Source organism: Alligator sinensis, unplaced genomic scaffold (assembly GCF_000455745.1).
Source record: "Alligator sinensis unplaced genomic scaffold, ASM45574v1 scaffold810_1, whole genome shotgun sequence".
Lineage (NCBI taxonomy): Eukaryota > Metazoa > Chordata > Crocodylia > Alligatoridae > Alligator > Alligator sinensis.
Window position 1 is genome coordinate 135,400 of NW_005842691.1, and position 13,517 is coordinate 148,916.

The 13,517-nt window shown below is 38.2% G+C and overlaps 1 protein-coding gene across 1 annotated transcript in view; it reads left to right on the forward strand.

The window, feature by feature from the left end:
- EPC2 (enhancer of polycomb homolog 2) overlaps positions 1-13,517 on the forward strand; it is an 83,458-nt gene that overhangs the window by 21,795 nt on the left and 48,146 nt on the right. The window contains exons 2-3 of the mRNA XM_006034009.3: positions 4,893-5,052; positions 8,530-8,675. Of these exons, the coding sequence (XP_006034071.1) occupies positions 4,893-5,052; positions 8,530-8,675 (306 nt within the window). The remainder of the gene's footprint in view (positions 1-4,892; positions 5,053-8,529; positions 8,676-13,517) is intronic.

Consider the following 13,517-nt stretch of genomic DNA (forward strand, 5'->3'; position numbering starts at 1 on the left):
ACCACACACAGATTGGTCCCTGGGGGTCGTGCATTGCCTGCTCCCACCCCAGCAATTTGGGATTGAGTCTTGAGGGTCTGGCACTGCCCCTCCCCACGGGATTGGGCCCTGGGGGCATGGCACCATCCCCTCCTATCCCAGCTTGCCAGGATTAAGTCCTGGGGGCCTGGCACTGCCCATCCAGCCCTGGGGTTAGGTGCCTGATTCAGTATGCAGGGCCTTGATGCTCCACTACTGCCAAATTTCTAGGCTATGGGGAAACCTGTGGGTTAGCTGACAAGGCTTTGGGCCAGATCAGGCCTGTGAACCAGGGGTTTGAGCACACCTCTAAGGAGTTCTGCTCTGAAGGGAGAAGGCAGCACTTACTGCTAGAAGATATATCTGTAAGTAGAAACGAGGACAAGGACCTTTGATTCTGTGGATGCCCACAGGCAATCTGTGGGTAAATGTCAGGAACAGTCCCAGATGGTCATGCAAACTGGGGATAAAGTTCTAATCATTCATTAAGATATCTGCCCTGTTCTTTCTCTGGGGCTAGAAACTTTCATCCCATCAAATGGTGCTAACGTCAAGCTTTGTGGGAATATGGGGTTGTATTTTTGAAGGTAATAGTATGTGGACTAGTCGGTAGGCTGACTATATATTGCTTGTCTTGGGGTGCTTGTCCTTATCGGTTGAATGCAGATACTTGCTCTAATTGACTGGCTTGTCTAGAAGAGCTTGGTGCCTGCGTGCACGTGCATGGTCTCTCTCCCCTTTCTCTACAAATTATGTCCTACTATCATGATAGATTTTCTCACAGGAGACTGCTGTTGTATTGGTGGTAGGCAAACTTCTTGCTGCAGTGGGCTGGAATAACCTGGCTAAGGTCTGAGGAAAGCCAGCACTAGGACTGGGTAGCAGTATTCACTCCCTGGGTGTTGACACTTCAGCTGCAACAGTTGTGGCAGGTAGGGTTGAGTGGCTGCGACATTAACATCTTAGCTGCTGGCCCTGACATAGCAGGTGTGATGAGAACCCTCATGGGATGGGTCATCCAGCCTGCTAGAAACCCACAGTTCAGATCCACTGTTCAGTGAAGCATAAGCATAACTCCCTCCACTGAAGCCCCCTGTGGTACAGTGTTAGCAAAACCTACCAGCTCCATAGGCTGGATCCTGTGGTTCTGTGGCTGAATCTGGACTATGACTGTGGTTGTCAACTCCTGATTTATATTGTCAGTAGCAGCAGACAAGGAGAGCTTCCCCTTGCAATCTAAGAGAGGTACATGAAAAGATTAAAAAAAAGAAAAATGCTGTAACTATTAAGTAAACGATTTTTGGAGGCACTCTTCATTTCTCCAGTTGAAGTTGTGCTAGTTAATAGTAAGCCTGTCGAATATCTGGCCCATGGAGGTGGGGGATCTAGCTTGCGGGGGGGTTCATCGTGAGTGCCAGCAATATTAACCTGCTACTGCTATACCCTGACCCTGGAACTGCCTGAAGCCAGTGTCAGTGTGGCCAGCATCCAGGGGGTTAACACCACCACCATGAAATATAGTGTTTTCTCAATTGCTGCCAGTGGCGAAAAGCAGCAGCAGTGTTCACGCCCTGGGTGCTGGCCATGCTGACACTTGCTTCAGCATCTGTGGCAGATAATGGCTGAGTGGCAGCAACATTAACATCTTGGCTGCTGGTATACTGACACAGCAGCATTGGCAGCTGTGGTGAGAAGCCCTATAGGCAGGATTCAGAGGTGGATCATTTAGCTTGCTTGAAGCCCACAATGTGGATCCAGCCCACCAAATTATTTGAAAGTGTGTGTGTGCATGTTTGTTTGTATAATCAAATGCTCAAGTAGTAATTAGTATTTGTCACTTGCTAGTTGTCATTAGTATTTGTCACTTGCTAGTTGTCATTTGGACATTCAGTTTTTATTAGCATTTAATTGGGGCTGTCCAACTGGTATCCTCCAAGGGGTTAACATGTGGTCCCAGGTGCTCCTCTTCCCATCCTGGGATCTCCAGGCTCCCACTCCTTCCTCCAGCTTCCCACTCCTTCCTCCAGCTTCTGCTTCCTGCTGCTGTCCTGCCCTTGGGGGCAGGGCAAGGTATCCAAGCCTACAGCACAGGAGCACTCATGCAGTGAGGGAGAAGTTGGACAGCTTTGGCATTAAGGGAATATGTCAGCTTGCATTCCCATTTTGTTTTATGTTTTTGTATAGCACCACTAAAAAGTGGAGGGAATTTTAGACATTGGAGTGGAGAATGTCTGCTCACTTCTTTTGGTTAATTTGACAGCACTATTTTCAGTTTTACTCTTTCCTCTTTATACAGATTCAGATGTTTGGGCATTTTGTTGAGCAAGAGGGGAGATGAATACTTTTAAAAAATAAGATACCCATATTGTGTAACCAAAAAAATGGCAGAGATGTAGGTAATATACATCACTGAATAGTCTTAAAACTATTTTAAATGCATTTTAAAGAGCTGATTATGTTTGAAGTTTACTGTCTTTTTAATTAGATTTTTAAGCTCTTGCAGGAACTGAAATTTAACATACACTTTTTTTTGTTTTCTGTATTAAAGCTGTTTAAAGTGCTTCAAATTGAAAAATATTGATACAGTTTTTCTTGTATAAAATTGTTGGCTAATCTGTCAAGAATTTTTCAGAAATTCATAATACCCTCTGATTCTAAAGGGTTTTTTTAAAACTTGATATATCTTAATTTTCATTATGGGATATGCCATAAAGTTCTAAGAACAGGGAAATAATCGCATCCATTTTGTAGTATTGCATATACTTTTTGAGAGAATTTGAATTTTTCATTGCATTATTTAATAACATGTAGAACATTGTGTAGGGGGAAAGAGGCATCTGAAATTTCAATTACTGTATCTCCCCTTTCAAACAGTTTACATTTCTCTATCCCTTCTTCATTCAGTGCAGTTATTCTTTAAATCTATATGAATCGAGTTTCCTTATCTTATTAGAAAATATCTCTAAAAGTGTTTCAGTTTATGACATGTCACTTTCAAGGTGTCTTCAGGATTTGCCTTCAGTAATTTTCATAGCCCTTTTTCTGTTCTATCATTCTTCTAAAAGACGAATGGTTGAATGTCTTACATCTTCATCTTGCACAGATTAAGCAAATCTTCGTTTCCTTGGAATATAAGTACTAGAGGAAAAAGGTGAAAGAGAATATATGTAAATATATTGGAATACCGTCTCTCAAATAAACTTGCTAATTATAGTTATTAGTATGTCCTCAAAGTATCAAATGTAAGTTTAGTAAGTTAAATGAAAGACAGGAAAACTGGGGGCTTGGGAATGCAACTAGAAATCCTGTTACTGTTTTTACTCATCCCCCTCCTCGCTTCCCCCCCCCCCCCCCCCAAAAAAAAAAAAACCAAAAAAAACAAAAAAAACCTGGGAAAAATTGCATACCAGTGCTGCTTCACCACTGCTGAAGGAATAACACCCCTTTCCCCTCCCCCTCCACTGGGCTGCATCCAGTGGCTTTGTAGGCCACATTAACTGACCCCTGCTTTGAAAGATATGATGTACATTCAAAGGGATCTGGATAAATTGTGGAACTTAACTATAAACGAAAAATTGAAATTTAACAAAGATCAATACAAAGTGTTACACATAAGGAGGAAAACTTCTTCTAAAGCAGCAAGTAGAAAGGGATGTTGCTATAGTGCAACTAGCTAATAACATGATATGAAAGAATTGACTTTCAGGTAGGTTCTATAAGTAGTCTAGTAACAGCTTTTGTCAGCAGCTGCAAAAATTGGGTATGTGGAATAAGCTGCGCTCCTCAGGCAGCGTCTTCAGGCCCTTGCTTTTGGGGTTTATTGCTTGCCTATTTTGTATTGCTAGAAGGTCAGATCTGGTTAATAGGTGTCATAGGAGTTCATGTCTTGTTAACATGATTGCACAAGCAACAGTTGTGAATCCAAGTAAGCTGCAAATACATTTGTTTTCTAGCAGCTTTCTTTATTGCATGGATGGTAATACAAACATTTTATAAAACCCAGCTCTGATTTACAATCCCAATTCTCCTATGCTACTTCACATGTTTAGCCAGATTTGCACCAAATTTACTAACAACATGCAGAATTTAAAGGATTTTGAAAGTATATGCAACATCCAACAAATTGACCATATAGTTTTGTGGTTTGGATAGGACTGATCCTGCCTCCAGCAGAGGATTGGACTAGATGACCTCTGAAGGTCCCTTCTAGCCCTTCTCTATGATTTTATAATTTTGTCTCTAGTATGGTAAGATTCCAAAGTAAAATAGAGCGCAATTATGTTGCATATTTAAGGAATCAAAGTTTTGTAAATGTTTTCTCTTCTATGAAGGAAAGTATGTCTCTTGCTCTCAACTAACCTAGGTTACCAAAGAAATGGATGTAGGTAACTAATATCTTTCTAAAGGCTTAAAAAAATTCATTAAATGAAAACTTAAAATCAGGAGTGTGTTAGGTTAATTATAGATCTTGAACCAAACAGTACGGAATTAATATGTATTTGTTTGTGTTTCTGATCTTTATGAAGGTAATGCCTTCCTTTTAAGATTTTGTTGCATGGTGCTTCTAAGTATCTGTTGAGCTTAGAACCTGTTTAGCTTAGAACATTTAACCCTTTTATTAAAAATGGAAGCTCTTTGCTATGTTTATATAATATTTTAGGATATGTGTTGGGTTTTTTTTCTCAGTCTACAGTTTCTCCCCTCTAATCCCTTTAAAAGAGGCTTAAGATTTTGTTTACACCCACTTCTTGCCCCCCCAAAAAAAACTTACCCAGCATTTCATTTTACCCAGTGATAGCAGTGGGAAAATAGACTGTTCTTATATTCTTATTTATGATGCATATATTTCAAATGTTATTTTTTTTCTCTTCTAGGAACACCATTTGCAACGAGCTATATCAGCACAGCAAGTTTTTAGGGAAAAGAAAGAGAGCATGGTTATTCCAGTTCCTGAAGCAGAGAGCAATGTTAATTATTATAATCGTCTGTACAAAGGAGAGTTTAAACAACCAAAGCAGTTCATTCACATTCAGCGTAAGTTCATGGACGTGTTCTTCTATTTCCCTTAAGTTAATTTGAGGAAGCTTTTAACAACTGCAGAGGCCAAGTTACTATAATATTAAAGGGCAATGGGGGGAGAACCCAGAAAATGTGAGGGTTAATGTATATAAATTTCAGTTTCTCATTTGAAATACTAAGCAGAAATTGAGGAATGGGATACAGGGAGGAATATCCCAAAGGGCTAGTTTTGTGGAGTCCATGGATATGTTAAGAATCATGTTATAACAACTAGTAGGTTTTCCCCTTTAGCTACTTATTATTTGTTATGTTGATCAAACCATTGGAGAATTAATTGCATTTCTTAACTTAAACCCCAAACCCTGTAGCTAATAATTGTCTAGGTCAGTATTATTTTTTTTTTGAAAACTTTTTATGTTGCGACTACTAGAAGTAAAGAGTAGGTCCTTCATTGTAGGGTGTATGGAAGTCCTAGTCAGTAGAAGTACTCTGGGTTACAGGCAGTTTAATGAATCTTTTGTAGATTTTGCTAAAATACAGAGGTGTTCATTTCATGCTGCACAGAATTTTCAACTTTGTGAGTAAAATAGCTCCGATTTGGATGGAATTGGCTACCTGTGTAGTAATAGGTCTGTGTTGGGAGGAAACAAGTATAAAGTTTTATTTTTGTTTCATTTTTTAATAGCTTTGTTTGTGGAGGTGTTTAGGCATGCATCGTGTAGCTTAGGCCCCCACTTAGATCTGATTATTATGGGCTGTTTAGGCATAAACCATCTTTATTCTGTATTTATACAATATTTATAGCTGTAAGGATCCTAGTCTATAACTCAGGTTCTTTTTAGCTGTTACCACAGTAAACTTGTGGTAAGGCCTTGGGTTTCCTTATTGCTGGAATATTTGTCAGTGCCTGCATGGGATGGTTAAGCACCAGCACTTACATGGGCTTGGGCCACTGCTTGATCTGACACATGTAGTTGGGCTAGTGTGTGGGATCACTCTGCAGCCAGATCCAGCACACAGGTCTCAGCTAGCACATGGGGTCATTTATCTAGGGCTAAAAGGTTGAAAGAGAAATCTTCTTATCACTGACCTCCATTTATCACCATAACATGCACATTTTTCATAATCTTTGGGAAAGATTGTTGATAAAGTTATTTTGAAGCAATTTGAGCAGCACTGAAGTCCTCTGATCCTGACTTCTTTGTTAGGCTTGGTTACAGTACAGACTACACTGAAACTTCCTCTTGTCCCAGAAACAGATAATCTATTGATTCTCCTTGTTCTTTCCTTGTAGGTGTTTCAACAACCTTGATATGTTTACAAGGTACTTCTAAGCAGTCTGTAGACTTGGGCAGAGATAGAAGTGTTTTGTCTCTGTGTTGTTTTCACAGGGAGAATTCAGATAATTTTTTTTGAGTTGTAATCCATGTGGGTGATAGCTATTTCTATGTTTTTCCATTGCATTCTGAATAATATAGACTTTTTAAAATTAGTGGTTGTATGAAAGTAAGTTGGTCTGGGTTCTCTAAGAATAAAACAGAAATGATGCTGGTGCAAAGAAATAACCAGAGGAAATAGTGGATTTGAATATTTCTCATTTTAATAAAAGGGCTATTATACCTGTTACTTTGTGCAGGGAAGGAAGGCAGTGGTTTCTGACTGTGTCTGAACAAGGAAAGTATTGACGAGGCAAACTACTAAGTAGTAAATATTGCTATGTGGCTATACTAGCATATTCTAAAAAGATGGTCTTTATCTCTGAGAGACTGTTATTGTTGTGTAAAAGCATTTTTGCAAGAACAGATTAAAAGGCAAGGATTTTTTATACAGAAGGATATCAGTAATTAGTCGATAAGGTTTACTAGGTAAATATCATCCACCATCTATTAGCATATTTCACAAATAAAAGTAACTTCCATTTTTTTTCAGATTCTCTAAGAAAAAATTCAATATAATGATATGGTAATATTTTTGCTCCAGCAGCCCCAATTTATTTTTTATGTTAAGTTTTTGTGTTTTGTTTTGTTTTTTACAACTGAAGTAAATTCTCCCTTAACCTACAAAATATTTAATTAATAATGAGTATTCTTAAAGTATTCCACCTACCCATGCCCCCCTTGGAAAATCTAGGCCATGTAATTTGCAGCAAAAGATGAGCAGGAAGATGCTCTGGGTACTTCTGTTCCAGAAAATAAGCACTCTGAGGCTGTGTGCTTAACATAATAGGGCCACTTTGAGCAAAGAGTATGGCATTCTAACTCAGAGCATTTATATGATTACTATCCTGTTAGGACATAGTATTAACTGGATTATTCAAAGCTGTGAATCCAGGAGATCCTAGAAGCACACCATCTGATGTGCTATCATGAGGGTGAAGGCATACTATTAGGGTTGTTAAGATGGGGTAGAGAGGTGGTGATAAAAGAAGAGTAGTAAATGGGGAAAGGAGAAGCTCAGTAGGCACCAGATGTGGAAGTAAAAGGTTTGCTTGTACACAAAAGCTGTGCTAGTGTAACTTAAATCATCCATTTAAGTTTACTTAGTATAAGATTGGGTGTGGCCACAATTTTTTTTTTTTAAACAAGTCAGTTTATAATGACAAAACCCAAACTAAGTTCAGTTGAAATAATACGCTTAGAGTCCAGACCAGAGACTCTCAACCAGGGTTCTGGGGCAAATCTTATTTGCACATTTGAAGTACTGAGTTACTTTTGGTACTGTTAGGGTCCTTCTGGGTCATGTCATCAGGACAGTACGGAGAAAGACTATACTGCTTCTCTACAGATTTTAATATGCTGTTCTTATTCCAGGGACTAATAGTGGTTTGAGTCTGCTGATCTTAACCTAGAACTTTTACAAATGAGATGCAGAAAAAAAATCTTCTATGTGTATTAAGTATCTAATTTATCTGAAATAAAGTGATCGATTTTTAAGATGATATTGGAAATCCCATTTTCATTTGCCTCATGTCTGAGAATTTGTAACTTCAGTTTTAATATTTTAGAATCTTACCATATAGGAGTGTAAGGACTGTTTCAGCTGTCACGTTATGCCTTTCCCTTTGTGAGAGATGTTAAGTTGGCATGATCCCATGGATACATTTTTTTTTTTTTTTTAAAGCCCTTATTACTGTTCACTGACCTGATAAGTTATTCATCATCATAGTTGAGCATCTCATTTACTGTAACTTGACTCTGATGCTTTCTTCTTTATAAAGTGCTACTAAAGAAAAATACCTTTTATATAAATTTTAAAAATTATGAAAATTATATATTTTTTTGTTAACATGGATAACGATAAACTTAAACTAAAAAAAAAAGGTAGAGTAAAGAACAGGTAGTTTGAAGTCTGCTAATTTGCTGTAACAAATTATTTTTTGTTTCCTGATACATTTTTAGCAGCTATTTATTTTGGAATTATTGGCGTGTGATTTAGTAACTCCATAGCTTGGTTCTGATCTAAATAATGCTTTTGTATTTACTTATGTTTTAGCCTTTAATCTGGACAATGAACAACCAGATTATGATATGGATTCTGAAGATGAGACCTTATTAAATAGACTTAACCGGAAGATGGAAATTAAACCGTTGCAGTTTGAAATTATGATCGATAGGCTTGAAAAAGCCAGTTCTAATCAGGTATGGTACTCCAAAGAAATAAATCTCTCTTGTTTTATCAATAATTAATTTTAAGAGGTTTCAGTTCTGTTTCATTTTTTTTTCATAAGCCCTTGAAAATCTTTGTTTTGCATCCTGCTGTTTATACCTGGTAAAATGCAAGTTTGGAGTCTATAGACATAAAACCATGGAATTGCCTATCTTATTGGACAGCCAGAAAGTTGATGTTGAAAGTTAATTTGTATTGTAAGAAAAAAACAAACAACCCAGGGTTAGACTGATATTAAGAAGCTTTAATTTGCTTTCTCATTTATTATTGATCTCCCAAATTGCTGACCATTTTTGAACACCTGTTATGGATACAATGGGACAGTTGGAGCTGAATGCTTGCCTGCTTGGAAGACGACTTGCCTCTGACAAAAGCAGCCTGGTTTGGGTTCTAGATTGAGTTGTGCCTTTCACAGATTCCTCTAACTTATAATTTTTGCAGAATTTTAAGAAGTCCTATCTTGCATATTGTAGAAAGTAGCTTCTCAGTTTGTGCTGGTATTGTAAACTAGTGTACAGAAATATTAGCTGAGAGAGGAAAAGTCCCACAAGCAGACACTTTGACTCTTTCCTCAGGGCTTGTTTTATGTAATGAAAATTAAATAAATAAAACTGGGAATTAGTTCAATCATCTCTTTAAATGCTGGGTGTTAAATAACTGTGAATTTGCGTGACCTTTATTGCTTTGGCCAACTGGGAGGAGAGAGGATATACCATTTCCCCATAACTGCTTCCTTTTGCACCAGCTTCCGTTCTTTTTAATCCTGCATAGATGAGCTATATGATAGGTAGGGCCCAGTAAACACTTTCATATCAGAATCCATTATATCTTGTGACATGGAACTCAGGCATCCTGGAAACTGGGTTTTGCCTTGCCTCCCCTCTATTTTTGTCCATAATCACATAGTTCCATAAAGCACTTTAAGAAGATTTTAGCTCCTTTTTCTCTTCATTTGGCATCTTGCCTTCATTAATCAGTCTCTTTTCTACGTTTGACAGGGATAAGATGCTTCAATCAAGTTCTTAGATGGTTAAGGATGGAGTTTCAGAAGAGATGACTTAGGAGTTGCTCCCTGTGTGGAGTTGACCCTTGGTACCTTTTCTGTGGCCTGGACCCCCTTCCATCCTGGAAGCTGGGTGGTCTGCAGAGGTTGCATTCCCTTCCCCCGAGGGCAGGCACTGCATAGGAACCCTAGCTGCTAGATATTGCTGGGAAACTAAGGCCAACCGCAGCAAGAAACTTGGTGAGGGAAAGAACTGATGATCCAAATATGGACCTGAATGTTATGCAGTTCATTAGAACTCTTATTCATACAGTGGCTCTCTTTAATGCTGCTTTAAAGCCATCTTCCATTCTGAGAAGAGAGAGAAAATGAGGAAGCCCCAGAAGAAAGTTTCCATAAGTCAAACAAATCTTGATAATAATTATTTTAATTATAGAACTGGAGTGCTTTCTGGAGGACAGAAAACACTCCAGTTCTCCAAAGTGCCTTCCTTGTTCAGTGGGTTTAATTAGGAGAATGTCTTTGCTTCCATTCTTGTCAAGATGGTTAGAAAACCCCTCCCTCTTTTTGGGTACTTTTAGAGAATATTACTGAAAATCTTTTTGCTGCAGGAGTTCCAGTATACAGTTATCAACAGCAGTGCCAGTCTCTTGAATTAGGAATATAACCAAGAAATATACAAACAACGAAGTCACACATCAATACCTGAGTTCAGCATAATGACTTTAGCCTTAGTAATGTTTCAGAAGGTAGTCTGCAAGCTAGTTGTACTTCATTTCAGTAAATGCGGATGTCTCTTTTTACGTTCTGTACCATAGACCCCTATCTACAAATCATGTTTATGTTGTAATTAGTATGTTAATCACAGTATAAATGGGCATGGTGCTACACATGAACCCAATTTAAAGCACTATAAAATGGGAAGCAAGCCATAAAAAAATTTTCCACAAATAATGTAGAACATATTAATGGCTGATTTCTGTGACACCTTAGATTTAACGTGTAGGTAGTAGCGACAGTCAGCTGAGTGTCAGTTTTGGGGCTAGGACCAAAAAGTAATCTGTAACCAGTTGACTGCTGATCCCAGCTGGAGGAAGGGGGAAGCTGAAGGGCTTCCCTGCTAGAAACTTTTAAACAGAGATTTAAAGTCCCCAGCAGGGAAGCCTTTTGGGTCTCCCTGCCAGAAACCTCTAATTCCCTGCACCCATCAGCCTGACCAGAGCTGCTGGGTGCTCCGTTTTAACAGTGAGCTTGTCATCAGTCCTATCCCAGATGATCACAGGCCTTGAAAGTGAGGCTGTCCAGCCTGCAATCAACAATCAGTTGATTGTCTGGCAGACAGCCCCAGTGAATCAGACTTAGGGCATTTTCTAATATCAGAGAAAAAATGGCAGTGGGGGCGCTTTAACTAAACCTTGTTGAACCAGCTTTAGTTAAAGCACCCCCGCCGCTGTTTTTCAGCGGGGGAACACTGAGGCACATAATGCTGGAGTTTGCTGGAGTGTGGTAATTATCATGCTCCCAACAGACTGCAATTAAAATGCGTCAGAGCAGCCTCTCTGCATGTGTATAGACACCCCTGGATTTTGTACCTTTGTTTTGGAACTCCGTTAACATAACTGTTCTAATAATAGTTTTCAAGATGGGCTTGCAGCTCTTGTGCTGGTTCCTTTTTTTGATTTTTGTTTCACAGAATTAAAGTGATGCTTCTTTTGGTGCTGCACATTCATCCTGAGATGAATTCTCAGTTTCTTCAAAACATGGACATATTCTCCTTCCATTTAGGCTTTAACTGTCCACTGATAAAAAGTTTGATGCTTCCTAGATATTATGGGACTGAAGAGTTGAAGAATTTGCCATTTCAGACTCTCATTTTCTTTCATTCTGGTTCAAGATAGTATAACTCCATTTTTTGTTTTGGTCCTTGCTTAATAGGTTTAAGCATGTAGTATAGGAAGCATACATGACAGGACTTTGTGTGTCCCATGGGGACATTAGCAATTGCTTCTTATAGTGTGGCTGCTTCTTGCACAGTGGTAGAGAAAATCTGCCAAGCAGTTCTTTGACACTTTCTACACAACCGTGTATGGATGTTTGAACTTCTTCTGATACCTTTTTAAGTAGATTTCGGGAATCATCCAACTGACTTGGATCAAATTTCATCTGATTTTGATATCAGAAAATGCTAGACGAAAAACTTTTAATTTTTGGAGCCCTAAAAGAGAGAAATTTGGTCCCACCATTAAATTTGACTCTTCCTGTACTTTGGAATCCTTCTTTGGTATCCTACCCTGTATACAGGGTATTGGAAGCTTAAGCTTTTTAGTGAGAGTTGCGTGGTAGCTGTGAAGAAGAAAACACCAAAGGAAGCTCAGTTTCTAGATTGCTAGAGAGCTCCTTTTGTTAAAGTAATTAGCAGGTAGGGTCAGAATTATAACCCAATTCTCAGTGCAGAGCAGCTATTATAAAACTGTTGATGGCTAAGGAAGAAAAAAACCAAATGAACTACTTGATCATTTCTGAAATTATATTTGCAATAATGGGGGGAGTAGATATGGGTTTTTTGAAGTTAACTATATTTAATATATATGGATAAAATGCATTTGTGGTTGTAGATGTGGTATAGGTATAAACATACCCATGTACCTACTCAGGCTAGCATTCATTCAAGGCAGTGTGGCACAGTATTGCTATATTGGGGTTATGTAATCTAAAAAACATGACAAGCATTTCTGGCTTCCCTTTTTGCTATTGTTATCCTCACAATACTATAGTTTCCATAATGAATATACAGTAGCTTTGTGTCTTCTTTCTAGAATGAGTCCTAACCTAGTCTAGTGGTAATGGCAGGAACTTTAATATAGATGTATTTAAAATGTACTGAAACCCCCCAAAGGCTTACTTTTTTTAGCTTTTTTGTATTTTTTTTTATTTGTATTTGTATTTTATTTCTGTTTATTCATATTGGAATGTCATAGACAATGTTTCTTAGTTTAAAAAATATTTTCCTCTGTTAATGTTTGCCATGTGTGCGTTACTTTTAGAAGATTTTAAAATAGGCCTCTTAAAATTATGACCAATTTCATTAAGATGTAAATCGACTAATATGTTAAAATCCTTTCATGCAAAATAATATTCAAGCACTGTTTGCTGCTAAAGATGCAAAGAATATTGAACTGAGGTAAGTCAGTTATTAATCATCTGGACTCAGAGTTTGCTGAAGTATTAAGATTTTAATATCTGTAGCCTCATCTGCAAATACAGAGAAGATATTTTCTTTATTTTAATTTTTGTCAGCTAGCTTAGCTTTTCTAGTTCATTCAAAGGTAATTAAACCAACTGGGATCTGAGAAAATGAGGAAGGAGTTTTCCCCCCCCCCCCCCCCCCCCCCCGAGAGTGGGGCAGGGTTTTCTGAGCCCTCCCAAGGTGTGGTGAGGCTTCAGTTCACCCACCCTGCCCTTCAGCATGAGGTTAAGAGCCCCAAGAATGAGCTTCCTCAGACTGAGAACTATCGCATCTAAAATCTTGAAGGACATGGGGGTCAGAAACAAGCAGTTATTTCATTAAGTATAAATAATACATTTAGCATTTTAAGTTGATGTGTTAAACAAAACAAATCAGCTTTCTACTTACAGATCCAGCACATTTAATTTGCTTTTTTAACTTACAGTAAACTAACTTTCTACTAGGCTTCTGCATTTAGCTTAATTATAATTTCCATGTAAAGACAGTCTGACACAAAATGAGAGTAAAGCTAATAATGATGTGGTCTGAGATTATTAAAAGTATTTAATACCTATTTAAGCAATC